This window comes from Topomyia yanbarensis, chromosome 3, assembly GCF_030247195.1.
Source record: "Topomyia yanbarensis strain Yona2022 chromosome 3, ASM3024719v1, whole genome shotgun sequence".
NCBI lineage: Eukaryota > Metazoa > Arthropoda > Insecta > Diptera > Culicidae > Topomyia > Topomyia yanbarensis.
In genome coordinates this window covers 280,822,135-280,844,338 of record NC_080672.1, presented here as the reverse complement: position 1 = coordinate 280,844,338, position 22,204 = coordinate 280,822,135, and the positions used below count along the sequence as shown (strand labels likewise).

The window sequence follows — 22,204 nt, the reverse complement described above, 5'->3', positions numbered from 1 at the left end:
TTTATGTGCCTTATAGTTATGAAATGTGAATGTAAGATTAATATGCCTTGTAAATACACACATTAGGTTTATGTGCTAGCAAATAATATCTATCTGCCTCCGATAATTGCAATATTTTATGTGTAAAATCAATAGGCATAACGTTTAAAATTTTTTTGAGCGGTCGTATGCAATAAGTTTTAATCCTCCGAGGTCAACCAACATGAACATGATTAGAATAACATATTCAAGTTACATGAATAACTAATGGGCTCTAATGTTTCAAAGATTTTCTTCCATTTAATTCCACTATGTTACACAGTAAAACATAGTGGAATTAAATGGAAGAAAATCTTTGAAACATTACGTACATTCCACTAAGACCTCCGTTCGCGTATATATTGTAATGGGCTCTATCATCTCGTAGCTGTAAGTTATGGGTTGTGAAACGAAACCTGAAAAGGAAAACGAAATGGCGAATCGGAAGCGAAGCTTTTCGTAAGGGTTTTTAACAAAATTAAAATGGTAACGATGCGATTTAATGCAAATTTCTTCAATGTTTTTCTTCTGATTTCTTCGTCGCAAAAGTTTTGACGTATATTCGATGTTTACACAAATATTATAAACTTGTTTGTTCAAACATGGATGTATGTTCTTTGTGAAATAATTAATAATAATAATATCGTTGATCGTTGATAACCTGCCAAATTGAAACTTCTGGGATATCGTGTACAAGTGATGATTCCAGATACACTATAATAAGTTCACCAAAATGGCAATCGAAATAAATAAAAGGGGTTGTGTACAGGGCACGATTACAGTGACACGAAAAATGTTTTTTTTAAGAGTGATGTAATTCGTGAATGAACTTTAATCTATCAAAACTATCGACTAATCTCAGGATACTGCCGATCGTAGTCTCGATCACCAACAGCTCAAGACCATTGGAATCAATCAATATTTCGTATGACCTCACACGAAATATCGATTGGAAGAGCTATGCGGCCGCGATATCCGACAACATCGAATCTACCCAAGAACTTCCTCCGGAGGAAGAGTACAGCTTATTGGCTGGCTTGATTCTCGATAGTGCGAATCAAGCTCAGACTAGGCCAGTACCCGGCGCGAAAATGCAAAAACGTTCTCCCAATCCCTGGTTGGATAAAGAGTGCTCAGACGTGTACGCGGAGAAGGCCGCCGCGTTTAAGACCTTCCGGAACGACGGGTTACCCGCTAGTTTTCGACAGTACGCGACGTTAGACAAGCGAATGAAGAGTTTGATGAAAGCCAAGAAACGCGGTTATTGGCGCCGGTTCGTCGACGGATTAACAAGTGAAACATCGATGAGCACTCTTTGGGAAACAGCCCGACGTATGCGAAGCCGAAACAGTACTAATGAGAGCGTGGAATATTCAAACCGTTGGATATTCGATTTCACCAAGAAGGTTTGTCCGGATTCCGCCCCGGCACAGAAGATTTACCGCGCCGCGTCTCCTCACGATAGCGCGAACGAAACACCTTTTTCGATGGTGGAGTTCTCACTTGCTCTCTTGTCGTGTAACAATAAAGCTCCGGGGCCAAACAGAATCAAATTCAACTTGTTGAAGAATCTGCTAGACTCTGCCAAGAGACTTATTTAGTTTCTTGAGGCTAACATTGTCTCACACGATTGGAGGCAAGTGAAGGTCATCGCCATCCAAAAACCAGGAAAACCAGCCTCCGACTACAATTCGTATCGACCGATCGCAATGCTATCCTGTATTCGGAAGTTGTTCGAGAAAATGATCCTATCCCGCCTCGACAATTGGGTCGAAGCAAATGGCTTACTGTCAGATACACAATTTGGCTTTCGCAAAGGCAAAGGGACGAACGATTGTCTTGCGTTGCTCTCAACCGAAATTCAAATGGCCTATGCTAGCAAAGAGCAGATGGCATCAGTGTTCCTAGATATTAAGGGGGATTTTGATTCAGTTTCGATCAACATTCTTTCAGAGAAGCTGCAGCATGGTCTTTCAGCAACTTTAAACAACTTTTTACTAAACTTGTTGTTGGAAAAGCACATGTATTTTTCGCATGGTGACTTATCGACATCACGATTTAGTTACATGGGCCTTCCCCAGGGCTCATGTTTAAGCCCTCTGTTATACAATTTCTATGTCAACGACATTGATGAATGTCTTGACAATTCCTGCACGTTAAGGCAACTTGCAGACGATGGCGTGGTTTCTGTAACGGGACCCAAAGCTGTCGATCTACAAGGACCATTACAGAATACCTTGGACAAGTTGTCTGCTTGGGCTATTAAGCTGGGTATCGAATTCTCCACGGAGAAAACTGAGCTAGTTGTATTTTCTAGGAAGCGTGAACCAGCACAACTACAGTTTCTATTAATGGGTCAAACTATCGCTCAGGTCTTCACAGTAAAATATCTACGAGTCTGGTTCGACTCGAAAGGTACTTGGGGATGCCATATTCGGTATCTGAAACAGAAATGCCAGCAAAGGATCAACTTTCTTCGTACAATAACCGGAACATGGTGGGGTGCCCACCCAGGAGACCTAATTAGGTTGTATCAAACAACGATACTGTCGGTAATGGAATACGGATGCTACTGCTTTCGCTCCGCCGCGAACATACATTTTATCAAACTCGAAAGAATTCAGTATCGTTGTTTGGGTATCGTCCTAAGGTGCATGCAGTCGACCCATACGATGAGTCTCGAAGTGCTGTCGGGCGTTCTCCCGTTGAAAAATCGATTTTGGGAACTCTCATATCGATTGCTCATTCGATGCGATATCTTGAACCCGGTGGTGATTAAAAATTTCGAAAGGCTTGTTGAGCTCAATTCTCAAACCCGTTTTATGTCCCTGTACTTTGACTACATGGCGCAGAATATTAACCCTTCTTCTTACAATCCCAACCGCGTGCATTTCATAAATACTTCTGAATCTACTGTTTTCTACGACACATCCATGAAAGACGAAATTAGTGGAATTCCGGACCACATACGCCCACAAGTGGTTCCAAACATTTTTTATAATAAATTCCGAGAAGTCAACTGTTCTAAGATGTTTTATACTGACGGATAAAACCTCGAAGGGTCCACTGGCTTCGGTATTTTCAATCAAAAGTTCACCGCCTCCTACAAACTCAGTGACCCCGCTTCAGTTTACGCCGCAGAACTAGCTGCTATTCAGTATAGCCTTGGAGTCATTGACACATTACCCGCAGACCATTACTTCATCGTCTCGGATAATCTGAGTTCTATTGACGCTATTCGCTCGATGAAACATGGAAAGCACTCCTCGTATTTTTTGGGGAAAATACGGGAGCTACTGAGTGCTTTATCTGACAAATCTTTCCAGATTACCTTAGTATGGATCCCTTCTCATTGCTCCATTCCGGGCAATGAGAAGGCGGACTCCTTAGCTAAGGTGGGTGCCCTAGAAGGTGACGTTTTTGAAAGACCAATTTGCTTCCACGAATTTTTCAGTTGGGGTTAGAACCTGACTCAGTTTCAGGTTCAAGCGAAATCGCCATTAATGAACAATCCAAGGTGCTTAGAGTTCTAAGGTGATTCGTCTTTGGCAGTAACTAGGTGAGGAGTGAGGTAAGCGTGCAGCAGATTGCGGGGAAGAAAAATGACAGCGAACAACTTTGTTTGCCCACTGAAATCCAAGCAAACATATGGAGAGAACTAGTAAACAATGTTGTTAGCTATCGTTTTTTAAACCAACATGGCTGATCGGCGTTTTTGAGGATCGCATCACCTGAGAATAAAAACTCCTTGGAACAATCATTGTGCGATTAGCGTGCGCCGTAGAATAAATTGTCAAACGCGTTCACGAAGCACAGTAAAAAAAATGCGGGCGAACATGGTCAGGCGCGAGGGGCAGTTCACTCCCCATTCAAAGGGAATTGAAAATACACGATTGAAAAAATACACGAGAAATACTTCAATACACCTTTATACATTTAATACGTCGAAAATGCACCACTACACTAAAATACGTTACTGGCGGAAGATTTGTTCAATACGCCGAAAATGCGATAATACACAAAAATACGTTATTGCTGGAATCATTTTTCAATGCGCCGATTTCATTCCGGTCGTCAAGTAGTACACTGTGAATACAAGCCGTACAAATATTACATTAATTTCATGGTGGATAAAACTAATTCTGTGTATATTATTAGTTTTTATTATAACAAGGCGTATGTTATTTAAGCTAGATTGTTTACTTTTCTTCGGAATGCGAACTCAATAGAAATGGACTCAGAATCGGTTAAATTATTTGAGTAAGATGCAGGCAGAAATCATCAAGAATTCCTATTCGTTTAACTGAGAGGTACAAGGTTTTAAGCTTTGGAACCTAAAGATTACAAACATCCCGTACATACAATTCTTCCTGCAGCATGCCAACAAATAGATAGAAGTGTAGTCCAGAGATATGCTGAACAGCTTTGCCGAAGGATGCATGGTGTTAGAATGTTTCTAAAACAAGTCATAGCTGTTCAAAATTCGATAGATCGAATTAAAGGCCAAAAATCATTTTGTTTCCAACACTGCGGGTGCACCAATGATATTTCATATATGTTACTATTTCATATAGCCTACCAAAATAACATCATATATTTTAGATTTACCACATTGGTATGTTTGGATGAATTATTCAAAAGGCTTAGCTCAATTTCATGGGCGTAGGTATTTAGCAATAGGCCGGAGTGAGGGAAGAGGAGGGGGAGGGCTTTATTATATAGAAATTTGAACGGAAATAACTGAAATATTGTTGTCTATCTATTTCTTGCAAGAGGGTGACGTGACGTCATATTTTCGTAGCCAACATAAGAACTTTGCTTGTACCGAAATTAATTCTAAATGCGAACGAGGAGCACTTTAGTTTACATCAAATGAGTTAAAGTGTTCATTGTTTTCTTTTGTTTACTGTTACTATTGTTTGTTGATGACATTTTAAGCGATTCTGACGTTGTCAAACTGACCTCCATCGATCGGTGGAAAAACGATGTTGCCTATTGTCAAACTCTGTATGTAGAGATAGGGATGCCAGTTGGCTGATTTCTTGGCATACTGCAGGAATAATTGTAGTCTATGGGGCCATACACTAATTACGTAAGGGTATATGGGGGGAGGGGGAGTTTCAAAATATCTTACAAATTCTTATCTGAGGGGGAGGGAGGGTTTGTCCTTTCTTACGTAATATCATAAAGCAAGTTTAAAAAATTAAATCCATAAGGAAAATATTTTTTGTAATAAGAAAAGGGAACTATATTCATTTGTACCATATAATCCTTGTATATCAAATAATATGAGTGGCATGCAATTAAAATTCTGTAGATGATTACAGTTAAATTTTGTCATGAGTTTTCTTGTAATAATTCTATACATATCGTTTTCGCTATCTTATTATTTGATGAATTAACAATTTGATTTTTTAATTTCGATAATCATGATAAAATCTTATGTAGGGGGAGGGGGAGTTCCCCAAAATCTTACGAACTCTTATCTGGGGGGGAGGGGGAGATTGAAAAGCTCTAAAGAAGCCTTACGTAATTAGTGTACGGCCCCTATATTGAAAATGCAAAAAGTAGGCTTTCCCATTCTAATTTCCATACAAATTTCAAACGCAATACGCTACGCTGGGTCAAAACCAATCGTACCCAAATTTTGCACATTTGTTTGGGACCCCAAATGGAACCAGAAAAGTGCTGCGCTCAGTTGATGTGGTTATGATTACGTTTTTCCATATAACAATGCTCCACCTTAATATCTATCTGTTAGTAGGGGTTCCTTAAGGGGTTGCATAATATGCAATGCATATGTTGAGGTCGGTAAAAAAATCGTTTTTTTTATTTTGTAAATTTCTTCTCCGATATAAAATCACTGGTTGTTCTTTTCTCGGTGATCGAACTAAACTCACGCGATAATAGCAAAGGAACTTTATTTTAAAAAGGCGATCTTCTAGCGGTGCAAAGACATGCGATTAAAACGACTGCTTTATTCGAACTAAAACTGTGTTATCGAACAGTAGATACAGAACACTAGATTAGGATTGTCGCTGGCATCATTGGTAGGAACATCATTGTTTTGATTCCGGGATATAACTGTCAAATAGGCCAAACAAAAGAAAGCAAAAAATAATCCTCTATCGTCGTTTCATAGCGACGTGTCATTTTTGTTCCTTTTAGCCAGCAACACAATGGCCATTCTTGGCTGATGTATTTTCACTAATTAGAATGCACAAATTAGATAACCTGTTCTGAATTTGATGAATTTTCATTTCCTTGTGGGGTATATACAAACTCTTTCATTTCATAACAATAACAGCCGAAAATTGACACCGAGAAAATTCGTTATATTGAATATATTGATTTCACGCATATTTTTTGCAATTTGTAGTAGAACATAAAAAATATCTGTCACGCATAGATACCATGTGAAAACTAATGAAATTTTAATAGTATGCCACATAGAAATTTGTTTCATAGCAGATATCACATCATTTTTCTGTTTGCCTATTGTTTATTCTGCTGTAAATTTTATGCATTGGACATTTTCGGTTTTGAATGCATAAAATTCAGAGCAGAATAAACGATACTGAAATGAAAAGGTAAACTCTGCATTTAACTAATTTGAAGTTCAACTAAACGGTTTGTGGTTACAAGCAGGCCATATTTTTCTGCGTGTATCAAAAGTGCGGACCAAAGACTTTTACTAGAGAGACTTTCGATACCTTGACAGATATATACCGAAAGCAAAACAAACATGTTCCGAGACGAAAACAATGGGAACACCAGCGACAATCCTAATCTAGTGTTCTGTATCTACTTATCGAACCAATAGATTTTTACCCTCGTACCTTTGCTTCTATTACTACTACTACGCTGATAGTATTATCAAGTGATAGTGCGAGAGTGAGCTCCCGTACTCTCGCGATCGTCAGTGAACTGATGATCGTTGTAGGATGGGCCTGGTGGACCAACTATATCACAAATTACTTTCAAATATTTTACATCACCGGTCGCCTTGAAATACGCGACATTTCAATCAACTATGCACAACCTATCGTGCATTCTAATAAAGAGTATGATACATAGAAACAATTAACTTGAACAATAGTACTTAATAACAAAAAAAAGTGTTGATGATGTTTTCCTGCTCCGGCTTCTGGTGACATAGTTTGTGTTGATGATGATTATTGAAGACGAAGAAGGTGATACGATACTCTACGTAGTATCCATGCTGCTGTTGCATCCCTATGCTCCTGTATGTAAGTCCTATGTCTCGATTCAATTTGCCGGCCTTGCACCGGTATTCGAGTTACTCAGATGTCAGAGCGGCGATCGCTGTGGGGGTGCACTCCCCGGCCGCCGTGATGAAATTCATGCTGAAACAAATGAGAGGCGATTTTTTACAAGCATTTAACAATTTAACAATGACTTTCCTGGAGCGATGACGATGCTCGTGCTGATGAGAATTTGGGATTCGCGAATGTGCAATGGTGCGGTTTGCTGATCCAAATCCAGCATAATGGAAGCACGTGTAGTGACGACGCCGAGTTCCTCGTGTCGATGTTTCTGCCCTGACGATTATGAAGAGCAAACCAAGCGCAGTAATTCGGCTAGACCCAGTGATGTGGCCATCATCACAAGACTATCCGAGGTGAACCGGAGAAATGGTAATTGCTGAGTTGACCGAAGGACAGTCATCTGGACATTCGGAACAAGGATGAGCAGCAGCCTTTCTAGTAGTTTCCAAGGGAGCCAGCGGCTACCCAGGGACGGTCGACAGCTATGGGAGACGAACATTCCATGATTTTTTTTGACACTTAACTGGTTCGCGGCAGCCGAATGGCCCCCGCGGGCGCTCTTGCGCCTTCGATGAGGGAGGCTCAGATCTCCTCTTCAGCTGATTGGTCGTCGTTGTCGCGGATAGGCAGAATGCAAATCTTTGAGATTCCCCGATTAAAGCTACCATCCCTTGTTTTCACCGTAACAACACGGATATTTCCGTCGCTGCCTGATGTGATATGTGTTATACGTCCAAGTGCCCACTTGAGTGGGGGAAGGTTATCTTCCTTAACCAAAACCATCGTCCCCACGAACAAATTGTTCCGCTGCCTTGTCCATTTGGTTCTATTATGTAGATTGGATAAATATTGCGTTGACCATTTGGCCCAGATGCGCTGTAGGAAATCCTGTGCTTGTTGCCATCGAGATAAGCGAATTTCTGGAACCTCTGTCAATGCTGGCTCGGAAACTGCCGTCAGTGGTCGTTGTATTAAAAAATGCCCCGGTGTTAATGCCTCGAAATCTGACGGGTCGTTGCTAAGCGGAGTGAGAGGTCTTGAGTTTAAACATGACTCTATTTGCACAAATACCGTTTGCAGTTCATCCGGAGTCAAAATCTTCAATCCGATCGTCCTTCGGAGATGCTGTTTCATCGATTTGACAGCAACCTCCCACAAGCCGCCGAAGTTAGGAGTTTTCGCTGGAATGAACCGGAATTGCATGCCGGAATCTGCAGCTTCGGAGATGATCGACTGTTGTGATTGTTGCGACAGAAAGGTTTGGCGGAGCTCGTCTAGTTCACGTTTTGCCCCCACGAAGTTACTGCCGTTATCACACATGATGATCGCTGGTTTGCCACGTCTGCCCACAAATCGTTTCAGAGCGGCTAAAAATCCTGACGTCGTCAGATCTGCGATCATTTCGATATGAACCGCCTTGGTCACTAAACACACAAATATGGCAGCGTAATATTTCACAGGAATTCGTTGGCGATTAGGGTATTTGATGAAGAACGGACCACAGTAGTCTACCCCCACAGGGAGAAAAGGCGGAGCTGGCGTCACACGTTCAGAAGGCAGGTCTGCCATCAATTGTTCGTGAACCGTCGGTTTGTTGCGAAAGCAGGTTACACAACGGTGTATTGTCTGCCGGGCAAGACTACGTATGCTGAGCGGCCAAAATCGGTCACGAACGCTGCCAATGAGCAGTTGCTGGCCGGCATGTAACAATTTGTAGTGATAATGAAGCATAACTAGTGACGTGAACGGATGATTTTTATCCAACACTATCGGACGCTTTCTCTCGGTTGAAACTAGAGTATTCACCAGTCTGCCACCGACGCGAACTATACCATCCAGCATTATCGGATGAAGAGTGTTAATGCGAGACGTCGATTTAACTTGACCCTCTCGTTGCAAATCCTTTAGTTCCTGTTCGAAGCACTCCCGTTGAGCGAATCTTACAAGATGAAGTAGAGCTGATTCTCGTTCTGCATAGGTTAGAATCCCAGACCTTCGATTTGTGTGAGTCCTTTGTTGCGCGTTGTGCTTCCATCTGAGAAGCCAGGCAGTGATTCTCACTAGACGTGTCAGCGATGATCTGAGGCTGAAGATTTCGTTCGGCGGAGACTTATTGACTACCACGGACACATCCGAATTTTCTTCCAGCACAGTTGGGTCGACACCTGCCACGGTTAGGTATACATTTTCTGGCCAACTGTCTTCGTTTCCTCGCATCCACAATGCTTTATTCCACCATAGGGGATCTTCGTTCAGCTGATCTGCAGTTACGCCACGAGATAGTATATCTGCTGGGTTTTCTGTGCCTGGTACATGACTCCACACGCCGCCTCGTGTAGCATGTTGTATTTCCGATACCCTGTTCGCAACGAATTGCTGCCATCGTGATGGACTCGATGACAACCAATATCGGACTATCATAGAGTCGGTCCAGAAGTATGATCGAACAGTTATTTTCAGACTGGTCACCACCTTCTCATAAAGATGAGCGAGTAATAGTGCGGACGACAGTTCCAATCGCGGAATCGACTGTTTCCTTTTCCGTTTCTTTAAGTCGTCAAGCGGTGCAACCCTTGATTTTGCCAACAGCAAGTGCGACGTGACACTTCCATCGAAATGCTTGCAGCGCAGGTAAATGCATGCTCAGTAGGCCTTGGTAGAGGCATCGCAAAATCCGTGCAATTGCATTGACAGACAATCCTTGCTGAAAGCGACCCAACGTGGAACTTGCAGATTCACTAAGCTATCCAGACTTCTCCGAAAGTCACTCCATTGCATTTGCAAGTCTTGAGCAAGAGCATCGTCGCAAGATGCCTTCTGTCTCCAGAGGGATTGGACGAATATTTTTGCTGTCGTGACTACAGGGCTGACTACTCCAAGCGGATCGAATATTCGAGCCAGATCAGACAGAACAGTTCGTTTTCAAATTTCAGCATGATTCCAGGTAGGAACCTGGTAGGAAATGTCTAACCTGGGCTCCCACACCAGCCCTGGCGTCTTTATTGTTGCACTGGAATCGTCTAGTTCAAATGATGTGCGATCATCCTTGCAGTCATCGGGTATTTTCTCCAGGATGGCAGCACAGTTTGAGCTCCACTTTCGAAGCGTGAATCCACCCCCGTTAAGAAGGATTTGAATGTCAGCACACAGTTGAACACCTTCATCGATGCTGTCAACGCCAGACATCATGTCGTCGACATAAAAATCTTCTGCCAACACCTTTGCCGCTTCCGGGAACATACCTCCATCAAGTTCGGCCAATCGTCGCAAGCATTTTGTTGCAAGGTACGGAGCAGACGCCGTCCCATAGGTAACGGTTTTCTGCTCAAAAACACGAATAAACTCATTCGGAATGTTTCTCCAGAAAATGCTTTGTAACCTACAATCGCTGGATTGGACTTGCACCATCCGATACATTTTCTCAATGTCTGCGACTACTGCATATCGGTGAAGCCGGAACCGCATGACTATTGAAACGAGATCATCCTGCACAGTCGGTCCTACCATTAGCGCATCGTTTAAGGAAATTCCGCTACTAGTCGAGCACGAAGCATCGAACACCACGCGGAACTTGGTGGTCGTACTGTCAGGTTTGAGTACACAATGATGTGGAATATAGTACTGCTGCATTGTAGACCCTCATGTGGCCGAGGCAATGATACTCCTCGATGAACTGGGTATACATCAATTTGGTATCAGCATCACCTACTAGGCGCCTTTCCAAGGCAAGGAAGCGCTTGAGTGCTGTGTTTTTTGAATCACCAAGCCGAGCAATAAGGTAATCTATCTTGGTCAACGAAACGGCGAACCGCCCGTTAGAATCACGCACAGTTGTGCGGTCGAAGTAGACTTCACAGGCGGATTCCTCAACGGAATGGATACTATTAGAACGGCAGGTTTCTAGCTCCCAGAATTTGGTTAACAAGTCATCAACTCATTCGCTACATGCACTTGCTACCGCACGCCTGAAGTGGTTCGATTCATTTTGAATTCTACCACAGATTATCCATCCGAACTCTGTATTTTGCATAGCAGGACCGTCTTCTCCGAGCTTGAACTTATCCGCTGTGAACGCGTCGAAGAATAATCCAGCCCCGATTATTATATCAATCGATCCTGGCTCAAAGTAATTCGGATCGGTTAAAATCACTCCTTGGGGAAGTGCCAAACTGCTAGTATTGATCTTCGTGGTTGGCAGGTCCTGAGTGACTTGTGGTAGCACGTAGAAGGTCTCCTCCTCCACAAAACCAGATACTCGGGATCGAATACGAGCAACGACAGACTGTTTACATTTCTTCGTGGCTTGTCCAATTCCACTTATCGAAAGAATTTCTCGAGATCGTTTGAACCTAATCTGTTGCGACAGATTTTCTGACATGAAACATAACTGAGAGCCGCTATCAAGCAAAGCTCTAGCTAGGGTAAAATTTCCATAATGGTCTTCAAGTATCACGAGTGCGGTTGCAAGCAGGACCGTTCGTGATGCCTTGGTTTCACTAGCGGAGAGGACTGCGTTGTGGCTTGTGGTTGTGTCTGTATTGGGTGGCGTTTGAACTTGTCTACTTGAAGTAGCAACTGAGAAAGAATTTGTGTTGGGTTGATTGGATGGTTGTTGAAGAGTTTGTGTTGGTTTCTGTGTGTATGAGGTTGAGGGTGTCTGGATCGAATGTGGGTTTTGCGAGTTCGGCTGCGATTGCGGTAGCTTATTCGATTGTGCAGCTGATGAATTGCTTCCAGTCTGGCTTGAACCTTGATGCAGCATCGTGTGGTGTCATTGTCCACACAATCGACAGGAACTGCGAGAGCATGATTTGGAAATGTGACCTAGAGATAGGCAGTTAAAGCACAGTCGACCAGTTTTCACCGCGTTTCTTCTCTCCTCTATCTTCATGGGTTTGAACTTCTTACACTGGAAACATTGATGTTGAGACTCGCCGCAGAATGGACATGCTGTTTGAGTTGACCCCGCATAGCTATTGAACGCCCGTGATGTCTTCTTGGGATCATGTTGCTGGGAACTGGATCGTTCGGGAGTAACGGATTGTAGAACAATACAGTGGTTTTTAAGAAACTCCAACATGGCGGTAAATCTGGGCACTTCTCGTGATCGATGTTCTGTTTCCCACAAGCGTAGTGTTGTTGTGTCCAGCTTACTCGCTAGTATATGTGCCAATATTGTACTCCATCCGAATATATTTTCACCCAGCTTGTGCAGCATCTGCAAATGCTTATCGAAATCATTTATCACATGGTTCAATGATTCAAAACTCTCCCTTTTCATAGGCTCGATCGATAGCAGCGCATCGAGATGAGATTTTACAAGAAGTTTTTTGTTTTCATACCGGGACTCCAACAACTTCCAAGCTATCGAATAGTTCGCCGCTGACAGTTCTATCGATCCAATTTCTTGCAGAGCTTTTCCTGACAAAGACGTGCGAAGGTAGGTGAACTTGTCAATCTCAGTGAGCTGTGCGTTGTCTGAAATCAGATTCTTAAAGGTGTCCCTGAAGGTGATCCAATCTCTCAAGTGTCCACCGAATGTAGGAAGCTTCAGCTCTGGGAGTTTTACACGCATCATTGATAGAGAAGATCCCTGCTGGTTGGTTGATTCGACAGGCACCACACTGGAACTCGATCCGGAAATAAAGCATCGATTGCTTTATTGCGAAGTACTCGTTGATGAAGTCTTTTAGAACCTTTTCATTCTCTTTCACCTTCTTTGCCTTCGTTCTTGCCGTCCTAACCGCATGATCTTCTTCAGATTCATCAGGATCCACGAAATCTTCGTCAAAGTCTGTATCCTCCAATATCAGGTCGATGCGCATTCGAACTTCACAGAATAAATCGTAAATTTCATCAAGTTTTTGAATTCGTGCTGCCAAAGATCCCTTATCGAGGTGCTCTTGGTAGTTTCGAACGAAGTCCTTCATTACGTCCATCACATTTCGCAATTGCCGTTCTTGCTTGGACAGTCGTCGCAGCTCGTCATTAGACATTTTGCACCTTTCTAATCACACCGCACTATTCACAATTTGACCGACCGACTGATATAACCGAAAACCGCTCTCAAATTGACAGAACTCACCGACTGACAGACAATCACAGAATTGAAAAAACTCTCAAAATAATCCAACCAACAATAGAAACTTAACTCAAATAATCATCACACCCAAACCCAATATTTCCTTTCATCAATGAAACGCATAACGTGCAATTTACATTCCTTTATTTATCACAAGAGCAGATTAGGGGCCATACACAAATGACGTAGCTTTTTTTCGGCGATTTTTGACCCCTCCCTCCCCCCTCGTAGCATTTGGTCACAAAATTCTAACCTCCCCCTCGTAAATAACGTAGCATTTACCTACGCCCTCCCCCTCGTCCCGTGCAAAGCGGCCGGGGGATGAAAAAAAATACACATGTTTTACAATTATTTGAAATACTTGTTTGACTATCAATATTTTCATTAAAAAGGCAAATTGGGTTCAAAATAAGCCCATTCAATGACAAATATAGTGTTAATAATTTTTTTAAATTTTATATGGCAAGGGGAGCATGAAGAGAAGTTCTCTCAGTTCACAATCCTGCAGCCGCCAATGATTCTAAGAAGCATACGTTCATCTTAATTAAATTACTTAAGTTTGTTTGGTTGAATCCGAAGTGAAAATTTAATTCAGCTACCAAACTAAGTCTGCTAGCTGGCAACATTAGCTAACCAATGTAGCAAGTTAAATCCGCACACAAAATCTTTTTGTATTTTTGCGAACTTGTAATTCCGCTAAACGTAAAATTTACCTCATGAAAAACCGCGTCAAAAGTAACTTGTTTAAATTTAAATTTATTTCTCTTGGGAATGGAGGATCATTAAGTTGTTTTCTCTAAACAATGGGTTTTAAACTTAATGCTACGTCGCACAACTTCTGACCCTACCCTCCCCCTCGTCACACTTCGTCATAAATTTGGTATACCCTCCCTACCCCCCAAAATGCTACGTCATTTATGCATGGCCCCTTATCGCCATGTGTGAATCTCACCTTTGCAATGGCGGACGTCTGACCATTGAGTTCTTTGCGACCGGTCTCACGAACACTAATGAAGTATCCTGGTTGAAAACAATCCCATTTACTTTTGCCGTCTTTGTTTATTATTTTCCACCAGCTTGTGATGTAGTATTTGTGTCCTGTGCCGTGTACGTACATGAGCCGTAGAAAAGTCTATGCATTCAGAACACCACCCCAGACAAACCTGAACCTTTAGCTACTTATCTGTGAATTTTGCTGCCGATGGCTGAATTTCCTATGTAATGCGGATTGGTCCCATGCAATTCCAATCGCCCATGAAATTCCAAACGTTCATGCAATGCCTGGCGCTATATTTAACACGGCCACGATGTTCAGATGAAGCTTCTTTGTCTGCCGTCGACGATTTTTGACAATGGCGGCGATCACACCACCGTTTTGTGCACCTTCACTGTTCACGGAAATTTCGACCACCGGACCCTTTGCGGAGTAATCCGGATCGAAGGACCATGTGTAAATTTCTTCTCCGATATAAAATCACTGGTTGTTCTTTTCTCGGTGATCGAACTAAACTCACGCGTTAATAGCAAAGGAACTTTATTTTAAAAAGGTGATCTTCTAGCGGTGCAAAGACATGCGATCCAAACGACTGCTTTATTCGAACTAAAACTGTGTTATCGAACCAATAGATTTTTACCCTCGTACCTTTGCTTCTATTACTACTACTACGCTGATAGTATTATCAAGTGATAGTGCGAGAGTGAGCTCCCGTACTCTCGCGATCGTCAGTGAACTGATGATCGTTGTAGGGTGGGCCTGGTGGACCAACTATATCACAAATAACTTTCAAATATTTTACATATTTTTCTATCGTAAAGTTCAGGTTCTTAAGAATGTTATTTCAATTTTTTATAGAGATCGGAGCAGTAGACGTAAGGTTATAGCATTTTTCATCTTGATCCCTTACGGAGACGTGGCTTATACTTGAAATTTTAAACGCGAATATCTCGAAATTATGTTTTCCCGATTGCCGAAAAAGTTTTCAACCGATCTCAAAATTTTTTTTAGCTTGTTCGTAATTTTACTGCCGTGTTCTTGAACGATTCCATTTTATCATCAAAATTTTGGTATTAATGTTATGAATTTTTTAATAATTTATTTCAGGTGAAAATAGTAGTTTTCTCATTTATCCTACCATTTAAGCTACCTAAATAGAGATAGCAGACGCTGCTCCAACTAATGTTTTCAAATAGATGGGATGAATAGAGGAGCTAAGATGAATTAGACCATAGTTATCCTGTCTATACTAAAAATTATATAATTCGAAAGCCAGTTACTTTCACCAGTCAATGCAAGCCGAACATATGAAGAAAAACTTTGGAATTTTTCCAGCTCCTGCTGCCACAGAAAGTGGTTCAATAACGAAACTCGAATACCTACTAAAAAGCAGCCTCCGAATGTTTCTTCAAATGAGTTAATTATATTTCTGGTTTTATGGTGCAAATGGCTTCTTTTTAGCGCAACACCAAGCTGAGACAGAGTAGTACAATGAAGATTGGCGGAAGCGAGCGAATTCAACGCTACTAAATAACTGTATCAGAAAACCAGTCGAAGACGACGCGTAATAGCACCAGGGTCCGAAGGGATGCTTTATCCATCTGTATTTAATTGTGTGCCGCTTTGATGATACCTAATTTGCCTCGTGTTTGAATTGTTTCGCGAGTTCAATAAAAGAGCCGCAGGAATTCGATGATCGGAAGACTCATTTTCCGGGTATCACATACTCTGTAAATTTGGAAAAGGGAATTAACTAATTGATGCCTCGTGACAATATAAAAAAGATTGAATTATTGGAGTATGTAAGCTGTTCAGCAGAGACAGAGAATTTGTTATTTATGAAGCACGTTAATTTCACTGGAAAAACTAGATAAACTTTTTGTGGTTTCATTCATCGGGTAATAGTTGAATATATTATATGTTATATGTGAATGATTAGCACAGCAGGTACCCCCCTGCCCGCCAAAATGCTACGTCATTTATGCAAATTTACAAAAACAACTCTGAGAACGGTTTGGACAATCTAGCCCCAACGATGGAACTGGCCTACTCGGACGGAGACTTCTATGGCGAGCGAAGTTCTTCCGAAACTGAGCCAATGAGCTAGGTGCCGAGGTCAGTTCGGCGATTTCGGATGGAGCGTGGCGTCCCGACTACCCATACTCGGTGGTGCGTCGCAGCCTACTCAACTAATCCTCGGCGGTGAATCTATCCTAATCCTACGAAGTTTTCCGGCGGTGATTACTCTCCCGAAACCGTTGCTCGTTGCTCATCACGCCATTTCCGTTGTAAGGCGATTATGATCAGAATCACCACTCTGTTGACCAGGTTCGATGTGTTTACGTTTACATTATCCGGGTTGATATCCAGTCCTGTCGTTTAGAGCAGCTCCTTGTGCGTCGCTTCTAGCCTCGGATATTCGAAGATCACATCTCCGGTGTTTCCTAGACGTTCTCACACTCCGGGCACAATGATGATGTTGCGTATCGAAGCGATGAAAATACTTCCAGAAGCAGCCGTGACGCGATATCAGGTAAAAGTTCACCTCTCCATGCTTTCTATTGACCCACGTCAACTGGATTGGAATTGGCCGGTAGGTCTCCCTTCCTTTCTCCGTATTATCCCATTCCTACTGCCACGTCGTCATCGAATCGATTCTCACCATCTTCCTTACGTTTCTGGTGTTCCTTCTATTGTAGCACTCTATATCCTCCGTCGAGCGATGCAAATGGTGATCATCCAGGTGATAACGTATACTGATATTGTTCTGCACTCGTTGACGACTCGTAAGGCCGTCAGCCGGAACGTCCTGTTCAGCTTTCGTGGTTCCGCTTGGTTTTCAGCACTGCACTCCCACCCCAGCCAGGAACGCCATATCGCAGTATCGATGACGAAACACTAGATAGCAGACGTCTCGTGCTGCTTCTCGGGGCGCTGACGTCTGGCATGATCATCGCTATTGCGTTCGTTGCCATTGCCGACTTTTCGCATGCGTTGTCGACGTAGTTGATGAAACTCAACCGGTCGTCGATTATCACTCTCAATTGCTTCAGTGCACGCATCGATGCAATCACGTGCTAGGGTTCGCAGTACCGACCCTTTTTGGCGAGAACCGGTACTACGGTACTGAAGCCCTCAGTACCGGTAAAGTACTGGTACTCGAATATTTAAAAAAAAATCGAAAAAAGCTTCAAACTGAAATTGAATGCCCAAATTGATCTTATTCTCAGATGATTGATTTGTGCTGATCAAAAAACATGTTTATTGTTTTAATTGCTTCGGAGTGGCTAGACTTATTTCACAGAAGATATTTTTCGTGTAGGGCACCTTCTTTTATTTCGAAATCTAGGCCACTTTGAAATCAATAACTGCTAAGTGGTGCGACTTTCGTCGATTTGAACAGATGGTAAATGTATAAAACCCTATTAACAGCAGTAAATCAAAGCGAGAATGGCAGTAAATCCGAGCAGGTTAATCGCATTTTCTCTCTTGTTTTTCTGAAAATTGGTTCCGACGTTTATGTCGTTTGCCTACTATTCTCTAATGCATATCAAGGGTCCTTATTTTCTTGTAAACTATGGAGTTTTGCTGAATTTTCCAATCACCAATAATTACAAATCGCCCCATTTGAAGCAGTTCACCAAGTCTAAAACTGTTAGCTACTAAATCGCTGTTCGTTCTTTTATAGATAAATAAATAATAAAATAAAACTTTAACTTCTAGAATTATTATGATGATGGCCCCACCTCATTCCCACACAAAGGTGTTATCTCAACGATTTATCTAGAAGGATAATTAAACGTTATATTGCAGACCGATATTTTGAAACAGATCCCCCTGCAGAGTTAACATATTTGTCATAAAAAATTGTATAGTACCGAAAATACCGGTACTGGCTTTTGTTCAGTACCGGTATTACGGTTCCAAAAATGGGTCGGTATTCCCGGGATTTTCGGTACCGGTATTACCGGTACCACAACCCTATCACGTGCCCTCCGACGTCGATCTGCATCCTCTGAACGGCTTTGCAGTTACTGATCAACAGCACCTCCGTCTTGTGGTGAGCTATCTGCAGCTTGACCCCGTTCATCCAGTTCTCGATCGCGTATATTGTCTCCGTCACCAACACCGACTTCACTCCATCTAGCGTCTCACTTATCACCGCTAGTGACACGTCTTCCGCGAAACCATCAATTTCCTGGGCAGCCGCAGTGTCAAGACCCCATCGTACATCCCATTCGAAAAAGTTGGACCGACAATGGAGCTCTGAGCACTAAAAATATTTTTTTGGATCATTCAAATATAACGAGTTATAACCTCTTAAATATTTAAAAAGAGACTTCTTGTATTCAGCAAAGATATTCGTAAAAGCATTCTACACAATTATTCCAAAGACGTTAGATCATTTCTTCTACTAAAAAAAATGTTGAAAAATCTCACTTATAGGATATGACACTATTGACACAATCTCAGCCGTTATCCCGTAACCAGCCAATTAATACTCGTTATTTTTCAAAATAATCCAAATTACTTTGAACATACACGAGATACGTCATTGTTGGAATATAGAAAGTTTTTCATTTTGATAATTGAAAGCATTTTACTGAACATCTCTAACTTGTGAGAATGTTATTTCAAAAGTTATATTAATGATTTGGTTTTAAAGGGATCATTCACGAACAACCAGCAATAATGTCGAAGATATCGGAAATAAAGACTTTGAGTCTTCAGCAAAGTTGTTGGCAAAGTTGCTCTACAACTTTGCCGAAGACATCATTTTAAAATATACGTTTGCAAAAAAGTTGATAGATATATCTCGCCTTTAATGAGATTAATCATTAAAATAACAACACTACATGAAAGGGCTTATAGTGTCGACGAATTCCTACCGCAGACATCATTGATCCAAATTTAACGATTTAGGCGTAATTAATAGATTGCACGATTTTGGCAAAAAACACTGTTCATTGCATTGATCACTTGTTTTACTATTGAATAACAACTGTTCGCTGGGCTTGAAAACCACAAATTTGGGAAAAATTAGTTATTATTATAAAAGATTGCTACTCTTGGTGATCTAGAAGCTATCAAGTGTTTTGTTCGAAGCAAACGGAATGAATCTTTTATTACGATATTGTAAATCACGATAGTTTGAACAATTTGCTTTGCGCGTGCCACGAAAATATTTACCACCCTTTCGTTATCTTTGATCGAAATTAGTAGAACATTGCAGGTGAATATTTCTAACTCAACTAAATAAAACAGAACGAACGTGTTTACTCTTGAACGCTTTACAACCTGCTCACGTTGTTGCACCACACAGAATTTCAATCCGAAAGCAGAAGATATGAAAATTAATACCAAAATAACAACAACGCACCTGCCGTTTGGTTCGGGTTGTTTAAAGCCTGGTCCTCTCCCCAGTCTACAATCTCACCGAGGGAGCCAAACTGAAGCAACTGGTAATCAAATATTTGGCAGTGTTTTGGTTCAAGAGAGCGCAAAACCAGCTCGACATGTGGGGCACGCAGACAACCTGTTTATTTTGCTTCGTTGCATCGAAAATGTCGCCTACAGATAAATTTCCTTCGAGCAACCGGCAGATGTACCTCGATGGCTCAAGTAGCGTTCTTTACCTTTGAAGTGAGTATAGTTGCTATGGTAGATACCCCAGCGAAGCATTCAGGAGTGATTGGTTGTCGATATGAATCTCCTACATATTGTTGGCACCTGCCGAGCAGCGCTAAATTTTAGACATTCGGTTGGCCTTAGATTGAAAATGATATGATAATCGCTCTTGTTAGAAGAAACGATATCCAGCTGCTACTCCGAAAAGCTGCATTCTTCTATCCATATTTGGCTGATTTTTAAGCAGGTTTCTACTTTGTGGGGCCAATCAAAAGTTAGCGTGCTAATAGTAAGTGTATTATTACCTAGTGGTGAAATGCGAAGGGTCGTCAAACGATATAACATAGTTCTCACAAGTCTACTCTCTCATGCCTCCACGCAAGTCTAACTATATGGGTGACATTTGGTACTTAGACCGGCAACGACTGGGTGCTATCAACCATCTGTTTATAGTAGCAGAATGAGAGGGTGCGAACCGATCTAAGCGTGAAAACACTACAGTAAAAATCAATAGTTCATCAAAAACCAGTCCTAAGACGACTTTAATCTGACTAGTGTCAATGATCACGCGACAATAGGTACTGAAAATTCACCGCGTTTGTATTTTTGTATCTGATTTCAAGTTTCGTTTTTGCTAACATGCCCTTGCATTAGGTTATCATTACCTTGTATTTCCCTTCGATAGTCGTTATTATTTCTTGTAGTCTAACAAAAATTCCGATATGAAACAAAGGAAATATTTTCTTTGATCTATAATATTTCACTTTATTTATCATAATTATTTGTCCACATTACATGTAGAAATAACGAAATCTGTCAGAATACTCCATTACCCAGATAAGATTAACTCTTCTAGGCTATACTTCCACGGCCTATTCTTTGGAATTCAAATTGCTTTTGTTTATTTATTTATTTATTAAATTCAACTGACCTATTATGATCGGATTGAATTTTACTTAAAATTAGGGTACAAATAAACAGTATTAAATCAATTTTATCGAAATCAAATAATAACACTTACAGCATAATATGAGGCGTACAATTGAATAATAATAATAGTCACAGCTCAGACAAATATTCATATATAAAAAATAAAATAAAAGCATATTTTCATCAAATTCTCACTCCCCGTAGTCAAGACATTGTTTGTAAAGCGATTTGTTTCCATTTTTCATTCATTGTCACTTTAAACGAAGCGTAATTTAATTTGCTACAATATTTCCATTTCGGTACTAATTTCTTTGTTTTAACTTCGTCCGGTGATTCAAGGTCTAATTAACGAGTGACACGAACAGATATTTCATTTTTCGAGACGCGTCCATCAATGTTCGTTAGAAAAAAGCGAGAAAGCATTATCATTTTCCCAGCCTGTGTGTTCAATGCTTTTTGAATCCATATTCAATTTGGTCCCGTCCAACAGTTTTGGTGTGGTTACTGGCGTTGAATGATGTGGATGCTGATTAATTCGTTCGACGTACGGGACAACCCAAGCAGCACTTGTAACAAGCAACGACAGCGATTAGTTGCATAAGCAAAGGCTTTTACACGTGCGCTTTTTGGATTGCTAAACTAGCGCAATAATGGTTGCCATATACCTTTATGTAACGAATTATGCTGCTGAAACTGCTAGTCAACAACTGGTGGTTCTCGGGAACCAACAGTGTTTCCGAAATTCTGGCGACTTCGACTTTGAGGCAATTCAATCCATGCTTAATAGAGTGACAAGAAAAAAATGACCCCTATCGGCCCACCCCTGAGTCGATTCCTAGTCCCACCAGGAGTATTATCACTGTAAGTGAAAATAAGAAAGATAATTGGATGGTCTACAACTTTGTCGAAGACTGATAGTCAATTCGGCTTTGTTAAAAGAATTTTTGAACTGGAGTCGACCAATTTTTAGGTTAGGTGTATGGCTTTGCAGTCTAATTTTTAAGCAAAAACAAACTATTTTGTCTTCATCCGACGTTTCGGTCCGTTTGAGACCTTTTTCAAGGATTCTAAAAGTTTATTGATGTGAAAATTACTGTATAACATTGTGGCATAAATTTTACCGATAATTGTTGTTTTGTTGTCAGATCTGTTGTTGTACAACAATGGATTCCCAAGTAACAATTGAAGTTTTATAGTACGCTACAAGTGCAATCTAAGTTTTATGAGTGGCTATAAAACTCTCGGCAGCAAGACTAGTGTTTG

The 22,204-nt window shown here is 41.3% G+C and overlaps 1 protein-coding gene across 2 annotated transcripts in view; it reads right to left on the bottom strand.

Moving 5' to 3' along the window:
- The window catches only part of LOC131689672 (breast cancer type 2 susceptibility protein homolog), a 36,644-nt gene extending 21,471 nt beyond the window's left edge, over nt 1-15,173 (bottom strand). Inside the window, exons 1-2 of one of the 2 annotated variants that reach the window (XM_058974922.1) lie at nt 14,559-15,173; nt 14,342-14,487 (exon numbers count right to left, since the gene is read on the bottom strand). In XM_058974922.1, the coding sequence (XP_058830905.1) occupies nt 14,342-14,367 (26 nt within the window). In that variant the 5' untranslated portion in view covers nt 14,368-14,487; nt 14,559-15,173. Of the gene's footprint in view, nt 1-14,341 lie in introns of both variants that reach the window. The other variant, XM_058974921.1, reaches the window with a different exon arrangement.
- Nucleotides 15,174-22,204: the final 7,031 nt, after the last annotated feature.